At 42.0% G+C, this 24,085-nt stretch overlaps 4 protein-coding genes across 6 annotated transcripts; all 4 read left to right on the top strand.

Moving 5' to 3' along the window:
- Window positions 1-344: 344 nt before the first annotated feature.
- On the top strand, window positions 345-5,671 carry LOC125712180 (extracellular calcium-sensing receptor-like). Of its 2 annotated transcripts, none has more exons than XM_048981952.1 (6): window positions 345-561; window positions 673-964; window positions 1,233-2,024; window positions 2,119-2,346; window positions 2,509-2,632; window positions 4,976-5,671. In XM_048981952.1, exons 1-6 carry the CDS (start codon window positions 356-358, stop codon window positions 5,101-5,103), a joined length of 1,770 nt encoding a protein of 589 aa, XP_048837909.1. In that variant the 5' UTR covers window positions 345-355; the 3' UTR covers window positions 5,104-5,671. The 2 variants fall into 2 exon arrangements, with proteins under 2 accessions (XP_048837909.1, XP_048837908.1); XM_048981951.1 differs by lacking the exon at window positions 4,976-5,671 and adding an exon at window positions 2,755-3,668.
- Window positions 5,672-6,605: 934 nt separating this feature from the next.
- Window positions 6,606-17,151, top strand: LOC125712178 (extracellular calcium-sensing receptor-like). Of its 2 annotated transcripts, none has more exons than XM_048981949.1 (6): window positions 6,606-6,822; window positions 6,940-7,231; window positions 7,585-8,376; window positions 8,471-8,698; window positions 8,861-8,984; window positions 16,964-17,151. In XM_048981949.1, the coding sequence occupies exons 1-6, from the start codon at window positions 6,617-6,619 to the stop codon at window positions 17,134-17,136; spliced, it is 1,815 nt and encodes a 604-aa protein (XP_048837906.1). In that variant the 5' UTR covers window positions 6,606-6,616; the 3' UTR covers window positions 17,137-17,151. The 2 variants fall into 2 exon arrangements, with proteins under 2 accessions (XP_048837906.1, XP_048837904.1); XM_048981947.1 differs by lacking the exon at window positions 16,964-17,151 and adding an exon at window positions 9,095-10,847.
- Window positions 12,697-16,703, top strand: LOC125712179 (extracellular calcium-sensing receptor-like). The gene is made up of 6 exons (XM_048981950.1): window positions 12,697-12,913; window positions 13,329-13,620; window positions 14,099-14,890; window positions 14,983-15,210; window positions 15,373-15,496; window positions 15,606-16,703. Exons 1-6 carry the CDS (start codon window positions 12,708-12,710, stop codon window positions 16,517-16,519), a joined length of 2,556 nt encoding a protein of 851 aa, XP_048837907.1. The 5' UTR covers window positions 12,697-12,707; the 3' UTR covers window positions 16,520-16,703.
- Window positions 17,152-18,915: 1,764 nt separating the features above from the next.
- On the top strand, window positions 18,916-23,415 carry LOC125712175 (extracellular calcium-sensing receptor-like). Its single transcript, XM_048981944.1, has 6 exons — window positions 18,916-19,119; window positions 19,573-19,858; window positions 20,313-21,125; window positions 21,222-21,452; window positions 21,623-21,746; window positions 21,900-23,415. The coding sequence occupies exons 1-6, from the start codon at window positions 18,917-18,919 to the stop codon at window positions 22,811-22,813; spliced, it is 2,571 nt and encodes an 856-aa protein (XP_048837901.1). The 5' UTR covers window position 18,916; the 3' UTR covers window positions 22,814-23,415.
- Window positions 23,416-24,085: the final 670 nt, after the last annotated feature.

Here is a 24,085-nt window from a genome sequence, read left to right on the forward strand (position 1 = left end):
CCCCGCAACCCAGTAGGATAAGGGGTTTGGAAAATGGATGGATGGATGGATGGATGTCCAAAAGCGACAAACTGATCAAAATAATACAGCTATCAACTATGGAAAATGAATAAATTGAATAAGTAAATGCAAAAAAGTGAAGGCATTGCATATACATGGAAACCTGATTAACAGCAGCGATAGCATTAATCTGATTATGAGCTGAAAAATAACAAAAGATCCCAGAAACATGCACCTTAGGGAAAAAGTCACAAATCAAAGGGGAATTGGAGTCACTGAGTGAGGTGACGCAGCCACTGCCGCCTGTCATATAAGCTGCACCATGCAGCACTGAGTCTGTTACCTACGGACTGGGATGCTGGGGCAGCTGACACTGCTGCTTCTCGCAGCCTTTCCTGTCACAGCACAGACTCCAGCATGCAGGCTGCTGGGGAGAGCCATCATGCCCAGTTTCGCTCAAGACGGCCAGATCATCCTGGGTGCAGTTTTTTCCCTCCATGGAAAAACAGGCGAAACACAAAACCAATTCAGAACCAAGCCCAAAAACGTGGACTGCTTAGGGTAAGCTAGAGCCTGAATGAGCTTTAAAATTCCAAAAATTAGCTTTGATAGATCAGTGAAATATGTTATGGATCTTGTCTAATATTGCAAATAACAATGTCCTCTGTCCAGAGTAAATTTCAGAGAGTTCCGACTGGCCCAAACAATGATCTTTGCCATTGAAGAAATAAACAACAGAACAAATATCCTGCCTGGTTTGACCCTGGGTTATAAGATTTATGACACCTGTGCCTCAGTAACATTCTCAGTACGGTCTGCGATGGCTCTGATGAACGGCTATGAAGAAAGCCTGAGTGATACATCCTGCTCCAGACCTGCAGCTGTCCAGGCCATCATAGGGGAGTCTGGGTCAACAAACACTATGGCCATTGCGTCAAGTGCTGGGCCATTTCAAATTCCAGTGGTAAGAGTGCTTATAATTTTGTCAATAAATTGGACACTGCAAGTCAGCTCAAGGTGTTAAACAGATAGAATTATTAAGAAGAATCAAAAACTTAGAATAATACTCAAGATGACCACTATATAAGTAAATTAAATAAAAACATATGCTAAGCAACACTGCAAAATGTAATGTGCAAAGGTCATCCGTAATGTGGTGAACGCCGCCAGGTGAACATGTACAACATTAGAGAATATTCTTGTATTTTTTACTGTATATCTGATTCACACAGATCAGCCACTTTGCCACCTGTGCCTGCCTGAGCAACAGAGACAAATACCCGTCCTTCTTCAGGACCATCCCCAGTGACTACTATCAGAGCAGAGCACTGGCCCAGCTGGTCAAACACTTTGGCTGGACCTGGGTGGGGGCAGTCAGGAGTGACAGTGACTATGGAAACAATGGGATGGCCACATTTATAGAGGCTGCTAGACAAGAAGGAATCTGTATTGAGTATTCAGAGAAATTTCACAGAACACAACCTGACAAGCTGCTGAAAGTTATAGATGTGATCAAAAAAGGTACAGCAAAGGTAATTGTGGCATTTTTGGCTCTTTTAGAAATGAACCATTTCTTGGACCAGTTAACATTACAGAACATAACTGGTCTTCAGCTGATTGGAACTGAAGGCTGGATAACTGCAAGCAGCCTTGTGACACCAACAAGTTTCAGAGTTCTTGGTGGATCAATTGGGTTTGCTGTGACAGGAGCTAAAATAAGCGGCTTGAAGGAATTTGTGCTGAAACTTCACCCATCAGTGAATCCAAACAACACTGATCTCCAAGACTTCTGGGAAACGGCTTTTCAGTGCTCCTTAACAATAGAACATAATTCAAGATACAAAGCACCCTGCACAGGTACTGAAAGCCTAAGTGATCTGAAAAACCAGTACACTGATGAATCTGAGATAAGGATAACTAACAATGTCTACAAAGCTGTTTATGCAGTAGCACAATCTCTGCACAGCTTGCTGAACTGTACTCCACAAGGCTGTGCAAGCAGATCAAAAACTGAGCCCAGACAGGTAATTCATTCTCTAAAATGTGGAAATACAGCAAAAGCAAAAAGCCCAGTAATCTATGGTGAAACTTAATAGTAAGTGTCTCTTCATACTGCAGGTCCTCGAGTCTCTACAAAAGGTCAATTTCACTTTGAAAACTGGAGAACGGGTTTTCTTTGATGGTAACGGAGACCCGGCGGCTAAATACGAGGTCGTCAACTGGCAGCTTAATCCTGTGGGTGCTGTAGAGTTTAAGGCAGTGGGCTACTACGACGCCACCTTACCAGCTGGTCGACAGTTTGTTATGAGTCCAGTCAGTATGGTCTGGGCAGGTGGTCAACAAGAGGTAAGGGTCCAAACACTCAATTGAAAATATATGTAGATTACCAGTCTTTCAAACATTATGCCAAGTGTCACACATGCGATCAGGGACAACAAAATGAAGTCATTGCTCTGCGTTGTCACCATCAGTGAGAGGGATAAGTGCTGCTCTGTCTCTGTCACACAGATGCCCCAATCAAAGTGCAGTGAGAGCTGTCCCCCAGGAACCCGCAAGGCCGTGCAGAGAGGGAAGCCTGTCTGCTGCTACGACTGTGTACCCTGTGCTGAGGGGGAGATCAGCAATGTTACAGGTAACACAAGAATATCTTCTTCTAGATAACACTGTTCATTTCCCATCCTGGTCAGGGTCATAGTATTAAATTAGAGTCTATGTATTGTAATTCTAATCAAAGACGTTATACTTGTCTTCCAGATTCTAATGACTGCATTCAGTGTCCCGAGGAGTACTGGTCAAATGTCAGGAGAGACAATTGTGTATTGAAAACTACTGAATTTCTTTCATACGATGAAACAATGGGAATAATTCTTGTTATTTTCTCACTTCTTGGGGCATGTCTAACCATACTAGTAGGCACTGTGTTCTTCATACACAAGGACACACCCATCGTCAAAGCCAACAACTCTGAGCTGAGCTTCCTGCTGCTCTTTTCCCTGACCCTCTGTTTCCTCTGCTCACTCACTTTCATCGGCCGACCCTCTCACTGGTCCTGTATGCTGCGCCACACGGCGTTTGGGATCACCTTTGTCCTCTGCATCTCTTGTGTTCTGGGGAAAACAATAGTGGTGTTAATGGCCTTCAGGGCTACACTCCCAGGCAGTAATGTCATGAAATGGTTTGGACCTTCTCAGCAGAGGCTCAGTGTCCTTGTATTCACTCTCATACAGGTGCTAATTTGTGTGCTCTGGTTAACATTATCTCCTCCTTTTCCCAACAAGAACATGAAGTACTACAAAGACAAGATCATTCTAGAGTGTGATGTGGGGTCAGCAGTGGGCTTCTGGGCTGTGCTGGGGTACATTGGTCTCCTCTCTGCCCTGTGCTTTGTACTGGCTTTTCTGGCCAGGAAGCTGCCTGACAACTTCAATGAAGCCAAATTCATCACCTTCAGCATGCTCATATTCACTGCTGTCTGGATCACCTTTATCCCAGCTTATGTCAGCTCACCTGGGAAGTTCACTGTGGCCGTCGAGATATTTGCTATTTTAGCTTCTAGTTACGGCCTTCTTTTCTGCATTTTTGCACCCAAGAGTTACATTATTCTGTTAAAGCCTGAATTAAACTCAAGAAAACACTTAATGGGGAAAATGCCCACCAAGTCTCTATAAAAAATAAACAATATTTATATCGGCCATGGATTCAAGCATCCATTATCTCCACTACTTCACAAGTAAAGTGAATGAAAAGTCAAACAATGCAGCAAGTTTGTAATATAAAGGTGGAGCACTACTATAAACTATTTTGGTTACTTGAGAGGGTACAAGTAACTTAGTAACTAAGTTTCAATTCAAGTAAAAATCATGAACAAATATACAATATACAGGGGGGAGGGTGGGGTGGCATGGTGGTGCCGTGTTTAGTACCATCACCTCACACGTCTGCGATTTGGGATTAGTCTACGCCACATACATGGAACCCAGGTCCCAGAAATGTCAGGCGACAGTGCTCCATGTGTGTGGAGTTTGCATGTGTCCCGTGTCCTCATGGGGTTTCCTCCGGTATGCTGCTTGCCCCCCCCAGTCCAAAAACATGCTGAGGTTAATTTGGAATTACCAAATTGCTTCTAGGTATGTGAGTGTGTCCTGTGATGGGTTCACACCCCATCCAGGGTTGTTCCCTGCATTGCGCTCATAGCCTCTGGGATAGGCTCCAAACCCCCATAACCCTAAATAGAAGCGTTTTCAGGACAATGGATGGATGGATGGATGAAATACATGAATCATGATGATTGACTAATGGTGAACAAAGAAGGGATCAGTACATTTCCAACACTTAGTTTCTGGTTAATTAAATGTACTACTACTACATAATTTTTGCTCCTTCAAGTAAAATATTATCAGTATTTGTGCACATTTGCATTTAAACAACATATAGTGTACATCCATCCATCCATTTTATGAAACTACATATCCTGTTCAGGGTCGCGAGGAGTCTGGAGCCTAGTGGCGGAAGACAGGGAACAACCCAGGATGGGGAACCAAACCATTGCAGGGCCCGATCACATACCGACAAGCAATTTGGTGACTCTAATTAACCTCAGCATGTTGTTGGACCGTGGGGAGAAACCCGAGTACCTGGAAGAAACCCCACAAAGACATGGGGAGAACATGCGACTCCACACACGGAACCCAGGTCCCAGTGATGGGAGGCGACAGTGCTAACCACTGCACCACCATGCCGCCCCTATGGCTTACATGTTACTATATAAAACAAATACTGTACATCATGCACAGTTTGGTCCACATTGAGTCTGACTTTGTTTATCACAAAAAAGCAAATGCCAGTTCTATCACAAGAAACCACAGATAGACACAGTAAGCACTTAGTTCTATCCCGCATTAAAGATTCCACGCTTGCATTTGAATTATCTCTCTGTCTCTCTGTGGTTCTCTGAGTGTGATCTTGCTCTCAACAGAGACACTGCTGAGGATCTTCCATCTCTACACCAGCCTTCCTGTGCTCTTCTACCACTGGAAGTGGCCATTTTGGATGTTTATGTACTACTGCCTTTGGAGAATCCATGTACATTCTACATGTAATTAGGGCTCCACATAAAATTAGGGCAGCGGTGGCTTAATGGTTAGGAATGTGCACTTGTAATTGAAAGATTGCAGGTTTGAATCCCTGACCAACAAGGCAGAACTGAGGTACCCTGAGCAAGGTACCGCCCCCAAGCACTGCTCCCCAGGTGTTGAATTAGCTGCCCCCTGTTATGTCACATATGGGTTAAATGCAGAGAACACATTTTGTTGTTGTGTGCTGTGCTGTGTCAACAATGACAATTAACCATTAAATTCTAAATTCTAATTCATTTAAGGAACAGTAGTAATTATCAGCAATGCCACGGAGTTGTGAGGAGGAATGGACTGTGTGAAGTTGTCACCTTCATCATATAACAGTCAAACTACATATAACAGTTAATAAAGGTATTTTCTAATGCACAGAAAAAAAACTGAATTAAGAATTTCGATGTGGGAATATATACTAGCATTCCATTTCCTGTCTTCTCTGATATTTAGAAGAACATTCCTGTTACTCTATTAGGTATAATAGTAATTAAATCTGGCTATTGGTTTCAGGAAATACCCCTGAATACTGTACTTAATCTGCATTGCTTTGCTGAAACATGAACATGTATTAATGAGTAAAATTCATGTTAAAAATATTTTCGGCTATGTAATCAAATTTAACGGTGTTTTGTAATATTATAGTTTCTCGAAATGAGTCATTCATCACTGTGTTTTCTTTAGAATAAACCTATCGTATTCATTTAAAGAACATGATAGTTCACCTAACCCATTTTGATGCAAAAACAAAAAGTGCTCACAATGCTACCAATGACAAGAACAATTTAATTTAGAAGAACTATTGAAATTTTATCTGTGGAATCTTGCTGGGGCAAAGGGGCCAACGACAACGCAGCACCCCGGAACAATCTCTCAAACCCCGATTACAACAGGGATGCTGCACGCTGGCTGACCCTGCGCTCGGACCCCAAGCTTCGCTCTCACCTGTATGTGTGTGTAAATCTCAAAGGAGGGCAAGACGGGAAATGTGCAGAGAAGCATTCCAATGTATCTGCAGTCATGCTTATAGCAAATAAAGAATCACAGAATCATTAACAAAATGGCAGCTACAGTTTCTCTATTATTAAAATGAAATGGTGTACAAGGCCATTCATACTCAGTGTCTGTAAGCCCGATGGCATTGTACTTTCATTGTGATCCCCAAATTCTAATGGACAGTAACGTACACAATCTGATGTTTTCCTGTACGCTCTCCTAAACCAATAAGCTGGTCAATGTAACACATCCATTAACTAAGGAAAATGAATGAATTGATTAAGTAAATGCAACAAGGTGAAGGCATTGTGTACACCTGGATAACCTGATAAATTATGAGCTGAAAAATAACAAAAGATCCCGGAAACATGCACCTTAGGGAAAAAGTCACAAATCAAAGGGGAATTGGAGTCACTGAGTGAGGTGACGCAGCCACTGCCGCCTGTCATATAAGCTGCACCATGCAGCACTGAGTCTGTTACCTACGGACCGGGATGCTGGGGCAGCTGACACTGCTGCTTCTCGCAGCCTTTCCTGTCACAGCACAGACTCCAGCATGCAGGCTGCTGGGGAGAGCCATCATGCCCAGTTTCGCTCAAGACGGCCAGATCACCCTCGGAGGGGTTTTCTTCCTCCATGGAAGAACAGGTGAAACACAAAACCAATTCAGAACCAAGCCCAAAAACGTGGACTGCTTAGGGTAAGTTGGAGTTGGAACCTGAATGAGCTTTAAAATTCCAAAAATTAGCTTTGATAGATCAGTGAAATATGTTATGGATCTTGTCTAATATTGCAAATAACAATGTCCTCTGTCCAGAGTAAATTTCAGAGAGTTCCGACTGGCCCAAACAATGATCTTTACCATTGAAGAAATAAACAACAGAACAGATATCCTGCCTGGTTTGACCCTGGGTTATAAGATTTATGACACCTGTGCCTCAGTAACATTCTCAGTACGGTCAGCGATGGCTCTGATGAACGGCTATGAAGAAAGCCTGAGTGATACATCCTGCTCCAGACCTGCAGCTGTCCAGACCATCATAGGGGAGTCTGGGTCAACAGACACTATTGCTGTTGCATCAAGTGTCCGACCATTCTTGATCCCAGTGGTAATAATGATTTGAATTTTTTCAGTCACGAAGCATACAGTATTATATTTGATGTAAATTAGTATAAAGGTAACAATATAATCATTATATTAGTAAATATTTCAGTGTTCCAGAAAATATTTGTACATGATTACTGAAGTGGAAAACTAAAACAAAATAATTGCAGTTCATCTAAACATCAAAAAATTATTACATTTATTTTAAAAATGTATCATTGTACAAAAATTTAGCAAAAATGAATAGTACACCGGAATGGGTAAGTGATTTCAAACATTCAGAAAAAAATCTTTGCCAAATAAACAACAGTAAATCTCTCTTACATATTTATAAATATCTGTGACATGTCTTTGCAGATCAGCCATCTTGCCACATGTGCCTGCTTGAGCGACAGAAGAAAATACCCAAATTTCTTCAGGACCATTCCCAGTGACTACTATCAGAGCAGAGCACTGGTCCAGCTGGTCAAACACTTTGGCTGGACGTGGGTGGGGGCAGTTAGGAGTGACAGTGACTATGGAAACAATGGGATGGCCACATTTATAGAGGCTGCTAGACAAGAAGGAATCTGTATTGAGTATTCAGAGAAATTTCACAGAACACAACCAGAAAAATTACTTGAAGTTATAGATGTGATTAAAAAGGGTACAGCAAAGGTAATTGTGGCTTTTGTCGCTATTTTGGAAATGTATTATTTCTTGGACCAGTTAATCATTCAAAACATAACTGGTTTCCAATTTATTGGAACTGAAGCCTGGATGTCTGGAAGGAGTTTAGCAACACCAACAAGTTTCAGAGCTCTTGGTGGGTCGGTTGGGTTTGCTGTGACAGGAGCTAAAATAAGCGGCTTGAAGGAATTTGTGCTGAAACTTCACCCCTCAATGAATCCAAGCAACACTGATCTCCAGGACTTCTGGGAAACGGCTTTTCAGTGCTCCTTAACAACAGAACATAATTCAAGATACAAAGCACCCTGCACAGGTACTGAAAGCCTAAGTGATCTAAATAACCCATATACTGATGAATCTGAGATAAGGATAACTAACAATGTCTACAAAGCTGTTTATGCAGTAGCACAATCTCTGCACAGCTTGCTGAACTGTACTCCACAAGGCTGTGCAAGCAGATCAAAAACTGAGCCCAGACAGGTAATTCATTCTCTAAAATGTGGTAATACAGCAAAAGCAAAAAGCCCAGTAATCCATGGTGAAACTTAATAGTAAGTGTCTCTTCATACTGCAGGTCCTCGAGTCTCTACAAAAGGTCAATTTCACTTTGAAAACTGGAGAACGGGTTTTCTTTGATGGTAACGGAGACCCGGCGGCTAAATACGAGGTCGTCAACTGGCAGCTTAATCCTGTGGGTGCTGTAGAGCTTAAGGCAGTGGGTTACTACGACGCCACCTTACCAGCTGGTCGACAGTTTGTTATGAGTCCAGTCAGTATGGTCTGGGCAGGTGGTCAACGAGAGGTAAGGGTCCAAACACTCAATTGAAAATATATGTAGATTACCAGTCTTTCAAACATTATGCCAAGTGTCACACATGCGATCAGGGACAACAAAATGAAGTCATTGCTCTGCGTTGTCACCATCAGTGAGAGGGATAAGTGCTGCTCTGTCTCTGTCACACAGATGCCCCAATCAAAGTGCAGTGAGAGCTGTCCCCCAGGAACCCGCAAGGCCGTGCAGAGAGGGAAGCCTGTCTGCTGCTACGACTGTGTACCCTGTGCTGAGGGGGAGATCAGCAATACTACAGGTAATGGATAATGGTCATATTTTTAAAATGTTTGATATCTAGATAAAACTGATAAATAATAGCTCATAATCATCAACTATTTCCATAACTGAATTCTAATTTTCTTACAGATTCTAATGACTGCATTCCTTGTGATCTGGAATACTGGTCAAATGAATATAGAAACAGATGCATATTAAAGACAGTTGAATATTTATCTTTTGATGAAACTATGGCAATAGTGCTCATAATTTTCTCACTTTTTGGGGCATGTATAACCATAGTTGCAGGCACTGTGTTCTTCATACACAAGGACACACCCATCGTCAAAGCCAACAACTCTGAGCTGAGCTTCCTGCTGCTCTTTTCCCTGACCCTCTGTTTCCTCTGCTCACTCACTTTCATTGGACCACCTTCCAACTGGTCCTGTATGCTGCGCCACACAGCGTTTGGAATCACCTTTGTCCTCTGCATCTCTTGTGTTCTGGGGAAAACAATTGTGGTGTTAATGGCCTTCAGGGCTACACTCCCAGGCAGTAATGTCATGAAATGGTTTGGACCTTCTCAGCAGAGGCTCAGTGTTCTTGTATTCACTCTCATACAGGTGCTAATTTGTCTGCTCTGGTTGACATTATCCCCTCCTTTCCCCAACAAGAACACGAAGTACTACAAAGACAAGATCATTCTAGAGTGTGATGTGGGGTCAGCAGTGAGCTTCTGGGCTGTGCTGGGGTACATTGGTCTCCTCTCTGCCCTGTGCTTTGTACTGGCTTTTCTGGCCAGGAAGCTGCCTGACAACTTCAATGAAGCCAAATTCATCACCTTCAGCATGCTCATATTCTGCGCCGTCTGGATCACTTTTATCCCAGCTTATGTCAGCTCACCTGGGAAGTTCACTGTGGCCGTCGAGATATTTGCCATTTTAGCTTCTAGTTACGGCCTTCTTTTCTGCATTTTTGTTCCCAAATGCTACATAATTCTGTTAAAGCCTGAGTTTAACTCACGAAAAAGCTTGATGGGTAAAATACCCACCAAGTCCCTATAAGAAACCTAATTGCAAGTTACACATTCACACATCGCAGCCATTCATTTCTTTAACTGCCAACAAATGCATCATCACATACTGTAGCATGCAACTCACTGACGAGTTATCACTGTAAACCACAGAGAGATGCAGTAAAATTTATGTTCAATACCCTTTTAAAGACTCCAGTCTTGTATATGAATTATGTCTCTCTGTGAGTCCCTGAGTGTGATCTTGCTCTCTACAGAGACACTGCTGACCTACCATCTCTACACCAGCACCCCTGTGCTCCTCTATCACTGGAAGTGGCCATTTTGGTTGTTTATGCTCCACTGCCTTTTGAGAATCCATATAGATTCTTTCTGAATGTCTAAAATATTCTCATAGCAATCCATATAGTAAAAGCAGATACAAATTGTTCACCTTTCCTTAAAAAATGCAGAGTGGTGAAAGGTTAATTGTTCGTTGCCTGCAGTTTTCTTAATCTAAAATAGAAATATTAACCTTTTAAAATGTAATACATTAAAAAAAATGTTTTATGGTAAATAAAATAATAGAAGCAGACCCGAAGAATATTATTTTTCTGAAAGATCTATCGAAAATGAGGTGTGGCTACATTGATTTTGGATCACACTGTTGTCATCAGCTGTCAAATTACCTATAATCATAGTATACTTAGCTGAGGTTTTATAACTGCAAAGTTATAAAACACAAGATGAACTCTGAAATTACAACAGCCAAAAAGCATACTACTGTGTGGTGTTTTAGTTTCGATAGGAAACATTTGGCTTGTCAAGCATTTTAACTTACACGAACATGTCTTTTATAATTAATGATAAATATCAATGATGATTCAAACATCCATCCATCCATCCATTTTCCAAACCGCTTATCCTATTGGGTCGCGGGGGGTCCGGAGCCTATCCCGGAATCAATGGGCACGAGGCAGGGAACAACCCAGGATGGGGGGCCAGCCCATCGCAGGGCACACTCACACACCATTCACTCACACATGCACACCTACGGGCAATTCAGCAACTCCAATTAGCCTCAGCATGTTTTTGGACTGTGGGGGGAAACCGGAGTACCCGGAGGAAACCCCACGACGACACGGGGAGAACATGCAAACTCCGCACACATGTGACCCAGGCGGAGACTCGAACCCGGGTCCCAGAGGTGTGAGGCGACAGTGCTAACCACTGCACCACCATGCCGCCCTATTGATTCAAACATACTTCTAAAAAAACAATATTCCATTTCTCTGTTGTTATTAAATCATGATCCTGATTTAATAATAATTGGTACTTTATTGATGAATCGCCGACTTACTGGAGGGGTGTTGTGAGGCTAATGATCCTGGTAGCTATGTTGTGGGGGCAGGGTTTCCAATGACAAATTGGTCCTGGGTTATGGGCCAGACTAAGGGCGATTCAATCAACCCCTAAGAAAAATACAAAAATGGACTGATATCTCACTGTCACAGGCCTGGGGGGGGAGCTTCTCAGTGAGCGCCTGATGGTCAGACCTTCACCCATGGGGTACAGCTAGGCACAACCCAGATGAGCCACGAGGGACCGTTTTGCTTTGGACCCACCACCTTCAGGAGGAGCTATGAGGTGCTGGTGCATTGCAAATCAGGCAGCAGATCAGACAGAGGTGCTGGCAGAACAATCCCCGGCTACCAAAGCTGGTTAGGAGCACAGACCATAACCTCTCTGGTGGGAAAGAATAAGGAGACTTTATTCCCATTTAATTGCAATGAGAAATTAAATTTAAAACAACAACACAGGGGGCGGCATGGTGGTGCAGTAGTTAGCACTGTTGCCTCACATCTCTGGGACCCGGGTTTGAGTTTCCGCCTAGGTTACATGTGTGTGGAGTTTGCATGTTCTCCCCATGTCGTCGTGGGGTTTCCTCCGGGTACTCCGGTTTCCCCCCACAGTCCAAAAACATGCTGAGGCTAATTGGAGTTGCTAAATTGCCCGTAGGTGTGAATGTGTGAGTGAATGGTGTGTGAGTGTGCCCTGCGATGGGCTGGCCCCCCATCCTGGGTTGTTCCCTGCCTTGTGCCCATTGATTCCGGGATAGGCTCCGGACCTCCCGCGACCCAGTAGGATAAGCGGTTTGGAAAATGGATGGATGGATAAATGTGACGTTTTAGGTTTGACACAATAGCAACATGCAACAATAATGGTGTACGTAAAAAGACTAAAAAGAGTTTAATAGAATGACAGGACATATCTCTATTGTTGAGAGAGACTTCTGAATATAAAGTAACCTCTCACGAGTATAAGGACAAAATACCACAGTATAGAATGCTGGATTTACCCAAGATGAATAAAAAGATTCATCTTGATCTTAATTATTATCATTATTAAGAACATGAGAAATTTACAAATGAGAGGAGGCCAATCAGCCCATCAAGCTGGTTTGGTAGAACTTAACTAATAGCTCAGAGTTGTTAAAATCTTATCTAGCTCTATAATAATAATAATAATAATAATAATAATAATAATAATAATTATTATTATTATTATTAGTAGTAGTAGTAGTAGTAGTAGTAGTAGTATTTGCATAATAGCATGTTCTATCTTCTGTATCCTATGGAAAAAATCACAAATCAAAGGGGAATTGGAGTCACTGAGTGAGGTGACGCAGCCACTGCCGCCTGTCATATAAGCTGCACCATGCAGCACTGAGTCTGTTACCTACGGACCGGGATGCTGGGGCAGCTGACACTGCTGCTTCTTGCAGCCTATCCTGTCACAGCACAGACTCCAGCATGCAGGCTGCTGGGGAGAGCCATCATGCCCAGTTTCGCTCAAGACGGCCAGATCACCCTCGGAGGGGTTTTCTACCTCCATGGCAAAACAGGCGAAAGACAAAACCAATTCACAACCAAGCCGAAAAACGTGGACTGCTTAGGGTAAGCTGGAGCCTGAATTGTCATGCCCTGCCTCCCTTCCCCTTTGTTCTCTCCCTTTTTGCTTCTTTGATCTTACCTCTTGTTACAGCTCTCTTGTGGATCACCCCAGGTGCCTCTTGTCTGCTCCCTCGTCAATGATGTATAAAGTGCCTCCCTTTCTTGAGCTCCCCAGTACAGTCATTGATGTTACCACCTCCCTGTTCTTCCCTGTTCCTACTCTCCCTGTCTGTTCCTCCTCTCCCTGTCTGTTCCTCCTCTCCCTGCCCCTTTTAATTTTTCCTCGACACCTGCATCGTCTTTGCACTTGATGTAACTGAATGACCTTTAAAATGCCAAAAACTAGCTTTGATAGATCAGTGAAATGTTCCTAATATGTTGTGTATCTTGTCCAAAACTGTACATATTCTCTGTCCAGAGTAAATTTCAGAGAGTTCCGACTGGCCCGAACAATGATCTTTACCATTGAAGAAATTAACAACAGAACAGATATCCTGCCTGGTTTGACCCTGGGTTATAAGATTTACGACACCTGTGCCTCAGTAACATTCTCAGTACGGTCCGCGATGGCTCTGATGAACGGCTATGAAGAAAGCCTGAGTGATACATCCTGCTCCACACCGGCAGCTGTCCAGGCCATCATAGGGGAGTCTGGGTCAACAGACACTATTGCTATTGCGTCAAGTGTTGGGCCATTTCAGATCCCGGTGGTAAGAGCGGTTAGAATTCTTTCAATAATGAACCTCTCTGAATGCTCAGTGGACATACACGTCTCTGTAGTGTTGCAATTGTAAATGTGTTAATCAATTGATTAATGTACTGTGGTACTTGTTGTTTTTCTTTTAGTCTAAAAGTGTATATAATTTATGGCCTTGCTAAAGCAAAAAAACATAGATCACAGGACTGTTCAGGAACAAGTGACTTCTTAACTACAGCCAGTGAAACAGCCACTATAATACATCATACTAATTGAGGTTTTCTAGTTCTATCATTACCGTTGACAGTTGATGTACAAGCTTCCCACTTCTGTAAATTAGAAATACTTATGGATATGAAAATGATTCAGGCCTCTCTTATACCTAAAAACCAGCAAATAAAACAGCAATCACTAAACCCCCCTGCATTGTTATACTGTTAGAATGGTGCTTTCTGACAGGTTTGTCATTCTTTTCCAAATGATTCACACAGATCAGCCACTTTGCCACCTGTGCCTGCCTGAGCAACAGAGACAAATACCCGTCCTTCTTCAGGACCATCCCCAGTGACTACTACCAGAGCAGAGCACTGGTCCAGCTGGTCAAACACTTTGGCTGGACGTGGGTGGGGGCAGTCAGGAGTGACAGTGACTATGGAAACAATGGGATGGCCACATTTATAGAGGCTGCTAGACAAGAAGGAATCTGTATTGAGTATTCAGAGAAATTTCACAGAACACAACCTGACAAGCTGCTGAAAGTTATAGATGTGATCAAAAAAGGTACAGCAAAGGTAATTGTGGCATTTTTGGCTCTTTTAGAAATGAACCATTTCTTGGACCAGTTAACGTTACAGAACATAACTGGTCTTCAGCTGATTGGAACTGAAGGCTGGATAACTGCAAGCAGCCTTGTGACACCAACAAGTTTCAGAGTTCTTGGTGGATCAATTGGGTTTGCTGTGACGGGAGCTAAAATAAGCGGCTTGAAGGAATTTGTGCTAAAACTTCACCCATCAGTGAATCCAAACAACACTGATCTCCAGGACCTCTGGGAAACGGCTTTTCAGTGCTCCTTAACAACAGAACATAATTCAAGATACAAAGCACCCTGCACAGGTACTGAAAGCCTAAGTGATCTAAATAACCCATATACTGATGAATCTGAGATAAGGATAACTAACAATGTCTACAAAGCTGTTTATGCAGTAGCACAATCTCTGCACAGCTTGCTGAACTGTACTCCACAAGGCTGTGCAAGCAGATCAAAAACTGAGCCCAGACAGGTAATTCATTCTCTAAAATGTGGAAATACAGCAAAAGCAAAAAGCCCAGTAATCTATGGTGAAACTTAATGAAGTGTCTCTTCATACTGCAGGTCCTCGAGTCTCTACAAAAGGTCAATTTCACTTTGAAAACTGGAGAACGGGTTTTCTTTGATGGTAACGGAGACCCGGCGGCTAAATACGAGGTCGTCAACTGGCAGCTTAATCCTGCGGGTGCTGTAGAGTTTAAGGCAGTGGGTTACTACAACGCCACCTTACCAGCTGGTCGACAGTTTGTTATGAGTCCAGTCAGTATGGTCTGGGCAGGTGGTCAACAAGAGGTAAGGGTCCAAACACTCAATTGAAAATATATATAGATTACCAGTCTTTCAAATATTATGCCAAGTGTCACACATGCGATCAGTGACAACAAAATGAAGTCATTGCTCTGCGTCGTCACCATCAGTGAGAGGGATAAGTGCTGCTCTGTCTCTGTCACACAGATGCCCCAATCAAAGTGCAGTGAGAGCTGTCTCCCAGGAACCCGCAAGGCTGTGCAGAGAGGGAAGCCTGTCTGCTGCTACGACTGTGTACCCTGTGCTGAGGGGGAGATCAGCAATACTACAGGTAATGGATAATGGTCATATTTTTAAAATGTTTGATATCTGATAAAACTGATAAATAACTGCTTATAATCATCAACTATTTCCATAACTAAATTCTAATTTTCTTACAGATTCCAATGACTGCATTCCTTGTGATCTGGAATACTGGTCAAATGAATATAGAAACAGATGCATATTAAAGACAGTTGAATTTCTATCCTTTGATGAAACTATGGCAATAGTGCTCATAATTTTCTCACTTTTTGGGGCATGTCTAACCATAACAGTAGCCGCCGTGTTCTTCATACACAAGGACACACCCATCGTCAAAGCCAACAACTCTGAGCTGAGCTTCCTGCTGCTCTTTTCCCTGACCCTCTGTTTCCTCTGCTCACTCACTTTCATCGGCCGACCCTCTCACTGGTCCTGTATGCTGCGCCACACGGCGTTTGGGATCACCTTTGTCCTCTGCATCTCTTGTGTTCTGGGGAAAACAATAGTGGTGTTAATGGCCTTCAGGGCTACACTCCCAGGCAGTAATGTCATGAAATGGTTTGGACCTTCTCAGCAGAGGCTCAGTGTTCTTGTATTCACTATCATACAGGTGCTAATTTGTGTGCTCTGGTTGACATTATCCCCTCCTTTCCCCAACAAGAACACGAAGTACTACAAAGACAAGATCATTCTAGAGTGTGATGTGGGGTCAGCAGTGGGCTTCTGGGCTGTGCTGGGGTACATTGGTCTCCTCTCTGCCCTGTGCTTTGTACTGGCTTTTCTGGCCAGGAAGCTGCCTGACAACTTCAATGAAGCCAAATTCATCACCTTCAGCATGCTCATATTCTGTGCCGTCTGGATCACCTTTATCCCAGCTTATGTCAGCTCACCTGGGAAGTTCACTGTGGCCGTCGAGATATTTGCCATTTTAGCTTCTAGTTACGGCCTTCTTTTCTGCATTTTTGTTCCCAAATGTTACATAATTCTGTTAAAGCCAGAGTTAAACTCTCGAAAAAGCTTGATGGGTAAAATGCCCCCCAAGTCGCTATAAGAATAAATCCGAATTGCAAGTTACAGATTCCAGCCTTTCGTTTCTCTAACTGCAAAGTCTGCTCCTGACTGATGAGTTTCATTTTTGTCCATTCATCCATCTTGTAACTGCTTGTTTTGGGAAGGGTTGTGGGTGGGGACTGGAACACATAGAGCACAAAGTTAGGGTATACGCAGGGCAGTATACCACAGCTTATATACACATTTTGAAATACCAATTATGCCAGTTTTATATCTTAGAAATTCTTCACCGCATAGAGCGGAGATGGGCTTTGACCCCCATAAATGTAAAGCTGAACTTTATTTATCACATAGCATTTAAAATCATAAGCAGACTCAGAAATTCACATTTTGTCTGCTGCATTATTTCCATTAAAGACTCCGGCCTTGTGTATATATTATTCCACGGTCTATGAGACCCTGAGTGTTACCTTGCTCTTTGCAGAGATACTACCATCCATGACCTACCATCTCAACACAAGCATCCCTGTGTTCTTCTACCTCTGGAAGTGGCCATTTTGGATGTTTATGCTCCACTGCCTTTGGAAAATCCATGTAGATTCAGATTTTTATTTTGTAAAACACATTCTCAATTTAAGTAGCAAGACACAGATATGACAGACAAATAACTAAGTGGTGAAATGGTGTTAATTGTGTCCTTTACTGTACTGTAACTTACAGCCACCACTTCTTACTTCTGAACAATGACCAGACAGAGCACTTCAGTTTGTTCCACAGTAAAACACCTGAGAAGGATCTGAATACCCGATTATACAGTTAGAATATGTTACACTATGACTTTGGTAAATACTATTTTTATTGGTTAAGAGATGTCACATGGGTGTTGACTATTTTCTTGTAACAGTACAGGTAGTTCCAGCAGCCTAATAAGAGTTGTATATTAATGCAGTTTAATGTTTTGTTACACATTAATATAATAACCTGTGCTACGTTTTACTTAAATAAGTAGTCATTCTTATCAGCATAATTTTCCATAATTTGCGTTTTCAAAGCGCAAGTGCCTGTCTGTCGATGGTTTCTGTCATACCTTAATGGACTTGCCACTTCCAGCGGGTGGCCTGACCAGACACTGTATCCTTATAGGGACTGTATTTTTAAGAGAACATTGGAACATTACTGAATGCTAACTGAAATTATTTTCTTCTGTAACATTAATCATTTTTAGTTTATTCTTTTTATTGTTTTTTTGTTTGTTACTCATGGTATAGGCGGGATAAACAGCTTCGAGGTGTGCAGTTATATGAGAATACAGGCAGTCCCCTGGTTAAGAACTTCTGACTTATGGACAATTTGTATTTATGAACAGACTGCCATAAAGCCTATAATGTAAAACACAGTGCAGTACAGTACAGTGGTCTGTAATAACGAACACACACGCAACTTAGTGACGCCCATAAATACATTGTGTGGCTGCAGCAATTTTCCAGCTGGAGGTACAGTACTGTACCGTATACAGTATAGTTACCTTAATCATTACTGTATTATTATATACTGCATTACTATTGTGCCGACTTTTAATTCAATTTAAAGACAGGCTAAGGGAATGGATCTCGTTCATAACTGGGGGACTGACTGCAATCCTTTGCATTGCATTGGGCCGCATTACAAGTTGCCATTCATTATTTTAATATAACCGCACACTTCATCATGGTTCATCCCTTACATATTTTACAGTCTTTTAAACACTGTGACTTTATTGTGTGTAAATTACACTGTTTTGTTCCTTAAAAATATGACAGCAATGCTATAACAATTGTAGCCCATCAGCCACTTTTCTGTACCTGCTTATTTTATGCAGGGTCGCAGAGCCTATCCTGGAAGCTATGGGTACAACACGGGGAATAACTCAGCATGGGACACCAACCCATTTTAGAGCAAACACACCATTCGCACACACATTCACACCTACCCACAATTTGGCATCTCCAATTCACCTTAGCATATTTTGTTTTGGACTGTAGGGGGTGTCTGGAGAAAACCACATGACCACATGTGGAGAACACGCAAACTCCACACAACCTGAATCATGGTCCCACAATAAAACATGGACATTTGTATTCATCTACAATTTCATTCGTGGATCTGTGCTTGTTGTATACGATCAGTTACATTTTGGCAAAATGTTTTATCTTTACATGACTGAGAGCAAGAGAACTGCTTTGCCACTCATCATTTCAGAACTGGTGGTACGACGTCAAACTGCTGCATGTAGCCATGCTATGGAAGAGCTCCTGTACACCCCCTGGGAGGTATGCCACTCACCAGAGACATGGCCTTTGATTAAACGCTGGTTGTGTAATTTGCAGAGATGTATAAATATGACTGCTAAAGCAAGGGCTCGGGACCCTGCAGGTAAGAGGCGCGCATAAGTGTCACTATGCTACTGCTGGCCGATGTGCTGTTACTCGTTTTGCTTATTGGTGCTGAAGAGCCTGTGTGCCGACCTCATGGAACTAAAGAACTCGCAGAGTTTACAAAGGAAGGTGACGTTACAATAGGAGGCATATTCTCTTTTCATCAAAACCCTGTGAGTGTAAACCCCACTCTTCAAGCCAACCCAGGAAACATCGGTTGTGAAGGGTAAGCTTGAATTGAGATGATATGTTAAATGTATTTGGTTTTTAAGTATTACTGTAGTACTGTAAGCTTCCAGGCAAAATACAGTGGGAAGGCATTCTACTGTAGTACATTATATACTTGAAAAATAGAGGAAACTCTATAAAAGATGTATGAGTCATGTCACGTTTCATTTAAAATTACAAAGTAGTAACAAATGTGAACAATGGGAAAAATGTTAAACCATAAATATAAAATAAAAGAATGCAATAAATTAGAATCAATCTTTCATCACTTCTTCCAACTGATTTTCAGTCAATAATAACTCCATGTAGCCCTCTGTTCTGGAAGACAGTGCCCCGTGTTTTTTTTACTATTAGGACAAAGATAGATATATCCATTATATCCATTATAACAAATAAAACCTGATAATAAAATTGTTAGCATTATGGTAAGTCAGCTGTTTCATCCAAACAGCCTGGATCCTGGGGAACTGCAGTATGCCCAAACCATGATCTTTGCTATTGATGAGATAAACAACAGCTCAGAGATCCTCCCTGGTGTGTCACTGGGGTACAGGATATATGACTCTTGTCCCAGCATTCCCCTGTCAGTAAGGGCCTCACTGGCTCTAATGAATGGTCATGAGGAGGAGACAAATGCCTGCCTGAAACCTTCCAATGTGCATGCTGTGATTGGAGACACAACAACAACTTCGACTATAGGTATTGCAAGAACAGTAGGACCCTTTCATATACCTGTGGTAAGTCAAATAAAACCCTTTACCTCTACTTTTAAAAATCAAGAATTTTTTTTCATTTGTGGGGTTAATGTCTTTTCAGGTTTGAAATAAATATTTTCCAGTACAATTATTTCCAATCATATTTATTTTATGCCATTAATAATTGGTTTAGTGCTGTGCAGAAACTTTTTGAGGGACACGTGCTCAAATGGGGGAGGTCCTCTGGCTAAATTTTGTTGACCTGGTATGTGTGTGTGGGGGGGTTCCGCTTTGTAAATTTTGCCCGGCAAATGGGGCGAGTGATCAGGTACCCCAAGCCCCCCACCACATCATGTGCCTGAATAAGTCTTTTACTTTATTCTGTAGCTTTAGTGTGTAAATTAAGTCCAAGCTGACCTCACTTGAGCACATTTAATGAGTAAAATCTACAAAACAGCTAAGAAATATGAACTTTTGCTTATTTCGTTGGTTATAGCTCAGTCATTCAGCCACTTGTGCATGTCTAAGCAACAGAAAAGAGTTTCCCACCTTCTTCAGAACCATCCCCAGTGACTACTACCAGAGCAGAGCACTGGCCCAGCTGGTCAAACACTTTGGTTGGAACTGGGTGGGGGCCATCAGAACCAACAGTGACTATGGCAACAATGGTATGACCACATTTCTCAATGCAGCTGAGAAAGAGGGAATCTGCATAGAGTACTCACTGGCCATATACAGAACTGATCCTAGACAAAAATTTCTTGATGCGGTTGAAACCATTAAAAAGTCAACATCTAAAGTTATAGTTGCTTTTACAGATGGCACAGATTTGGATATCCTTATCGAAGAGCTTTTTCTACAGAACGTGACCGGTTTCCAGTGGGTAGGTAGTGAAGGCTGGATCACTTACAGGCATATCGCCTCCCCGAAGAGTTACGCAGTAGTGGGGGGCGCAATTGGCTTTGCCATCCCCAGTGCGCACATCCAAGGCCTGAGGGAGTTTCTCATGGATGCCCGCCCATCCAGCAGGCCTGGGAACACTGGCTTAGTGGAGCTCTGGGAGAGTGTGTTCAGCTGTACGTTGGCATCGAGGAAGCAGAGCAGCATGGCAGCCTGTACAGGAGAGGAGTCTCTATGGGGAGCAGAGACCCGCTTGACCGATGTGTCAGATGCCAGCCTTCTTAACAACGTGTACAAGGCCGTTTATGCTGTGGCTCATGCGCTCCACAACCTTATCATGTGCAGAAGTGGACAAGGGCCATTTGAGAACAAAACCTGCGCAGACAGCAAAAACATTCAGCCATGGCAGGTAAAGGTAACTGTGTCATTCAGTTTATACACACAATTTCCAATGGAGATTAAGCAGGCGTTTTTTTGTTTTTAAAATACAAAATATCTTCTTTAGGTGCTACATTACTTGACTAAGGTGAACTTCTCAACCAGACATGGGGAAAGCGTTAACTTTGATCAGCAGGGAGACCCTGTAGCCAGATATGCTCTGGTGAACTGGCAGCTTGGTGCCAGGGGTGATATAGTGTTTGAGACTATAGGACTGTATGACGCTTCCCTGTCAAAAGGACAGAAATTTCTGATGAAGGACACCATCAGTGCTATTTGGGCAGGTGATCAGAGAGAGGTAAGACACAGAAGTAGGAAAAAACATCCAATGTGTTCATGTTTCCCACAATGGAGGCAACAAAGCCATTTGAATTAAAATGTAATTAAATATAAAAATAAATGATTACTGCTCTGAACTGACGTGAACGTGAGCATCTGCATGGAGACCTCTGTGTTATTGTCCTCCAGGTACCAAAGTCGGTGTGCAGTAACAGTTGTTGTCCTGGGACCCGCAGAGCATTTGTGAAAGGCAAACCCATTTGTTGTTTTGACTGTATCCCCTGTGCAGATGGTGAATTCAGTAACACCACAAGTGAGATTACAGCATACATTTTTATCACTAATACTTTAATTCTTTTAAAAGTGTACATGCTAGTACACTATTGTTTCACTAATGATTACTGTTACTTTTTAACACCTCATAAAAGTAATGTAAAAGTAATAATACCAAGATTTTCATTTTTAGATGCAGTGACATGTGACCCATGCCCTCTTGAATACACTTCAAATGAAGAAAGAAATGAATGTAACTTGAAAACCATTGAATTTCTGACTTTTCAAGAACTTATGGGGATACTGTTGGTAACATTTTCTATATGTGGGGGTTGTCTTACTATGACAATTGGGGGAATATTCTTCTGTTACAGACACACACCTGTTGTCAGAGCCAATAACATTGAGCTGAGCTTCCTGCTGCTCTTTTCCCTGACCCTCTGTTTCCTCTGCTCACTCACTTTCATCGGCCGACCCTCTCACTGGTCCTGTATGCTGCGCCACACGGCGTTTGGGATCACCTTTGTCCTCTGCATCTCTTGTGTTCTGGGGAAAACAATAGTGGTTTTAATGGCCTTCAGGGCTACACTCCCAGGCAGTAATGTCATGAAATGGTTTGGACCTTCTCAGCAGAGGCTCAGTGTCCTTGCATTCACTCTCATACAGGTGCTAATTTGTGTGCTCTGGTTAACATTATCCCCTCCTTTCCCCAACAAGAACATGAAATACTACAAAGACAAGATCATTCTAGAGTGTGATGTGGGGTCAGCAGTGGGCTTCTGGGCTGTGCTGGGGTACATTGGTCTCCTCTCTGCCCTGTGCTTTGTACTGGCTTTTCTGGCCAGGAAGCTGCCTGACAACTTCAATGAAGCCAAATTCATCACCTTCAGCATGCTCATATTCTGTGCCGTCTGGATCACCTTTATCCCAGCTTATGTCAGTTCACCAGGGAAGTTCACTGTGGCCGTCGAGATATTTGCCATTTTAGCTTCCAGTTACGGTCTTCTTTTCTGCATTTTTGCACCAAAATGTTACATCATTTTACTAAAACCAGAGAAAAATAACAAAAAACATGTTATGGGTAAAATGGTATCAAAGGCATTATAAATATGTACTCGTATTTGACTGGCTTCCATGTGATCTATTCACTGGAGAACTTTTCAGACATTTGCAGCTGTTTTAATTACATAACATGCTAAAATAAAATGTGTAAGAATTGCACAGGTTATAGAAGCACAATTCAGATTTTTGTTACTTTATGTCTAAAGTTGTTCATGCTAGAAGCTAGAGCTGTTACCATGCATCCTCTCTAGATCATTTTGCCAAACGATATGCCAATATATGTGTCACACATGCTGACTCAAACTCGCGCTTACAGGTACACTGTTCATCAGTAAGCTGTAGAGCTAAAAGGCTCCCTTTTAATTGTAACTGATGTGTAGCAGCTACCCTGTCTACACTGCTAATTAGAAAAACACCATCAGCCATGTCCCTGCTCTTGGCATTGGCCACCTGGGAGGAGTTGCTATATTTTAATTGGTATCACTTTACTTGACAGGGCACAAATAATATTGCATTATGCTATTACTTATGTATTAATTAACCACAAACTTAGTTACATATTAATGTCATGTTAATTCATCATTAATGAGCTGTGATGCATGTTTCATGTTAATTGTATAAATCTTTGTGAACTATTGAAAGAACTACTGAATGGAAAAGTCAAGAATAACATATTAAAAATTGTTGTCATATTTGTTCATCATTAAGGAATAATGATGCAACTTTTCTCCCAAGCAGTTATTATATTTGTTACTAAATCTAATTCTGTAAACCTTTGTGAACTACTGAAGGAACTACTAAGGAACTTCTGAAGGAACAAGTAATGAATAAGAAATGGGAAATACCGACATCATGTTTGTTCATCATTAATGAATCGTGATGCATCTATCTCAAGCACATTATATTTATTTATGATTTGTTCATAATTTATAATTCAGTAGTAGTTCAGTCATTACTAAGTATTTGTGCTCGTCAAGTAAAGAGTTATCTTTAATTTATATGTACTGCAGCAGGACACACTGCAGTTGTGTGATGCCCAGGGTATCGGCACATTTTTGATATGCAAATTCAACGACTTTTAAGACGTTTTCAAGACCTCTAAGAAGAAAAGACCATAACGGTGGCAAAAAAAAGAAAAAAAAAACACAATAGCCTAGAATCTAGTTGATTTCAACAAGGCACATATTTATTGGAGCAAGAGCTCTAACATAAAACTGCCTTCTAATGATAGAATATTATGGCTGTGGACAATGTGCAATCAGGCACAGAAAGTAAAATACTCCAAAAGTACAAAGAGACAAAGTATTTTTGTTTCCA

The sequence above is a fragment of the Brienomyrus brachyistius genome, chromosome 17, assembly GCF_023856365.1.
Source record: "Brienomyrus brachyistius isolate T26 chromosome 17, BBRACH_0.4, whole genome shotgun sequence".
NCBI classification, from domain to species: domain Eukaryota; kingdom Metazoa; phylum Chordata; class Actinopteri; order Osteoglossiformes; family Mormyridae; genus Brienomyrus; species Brienomyrus brachyistius.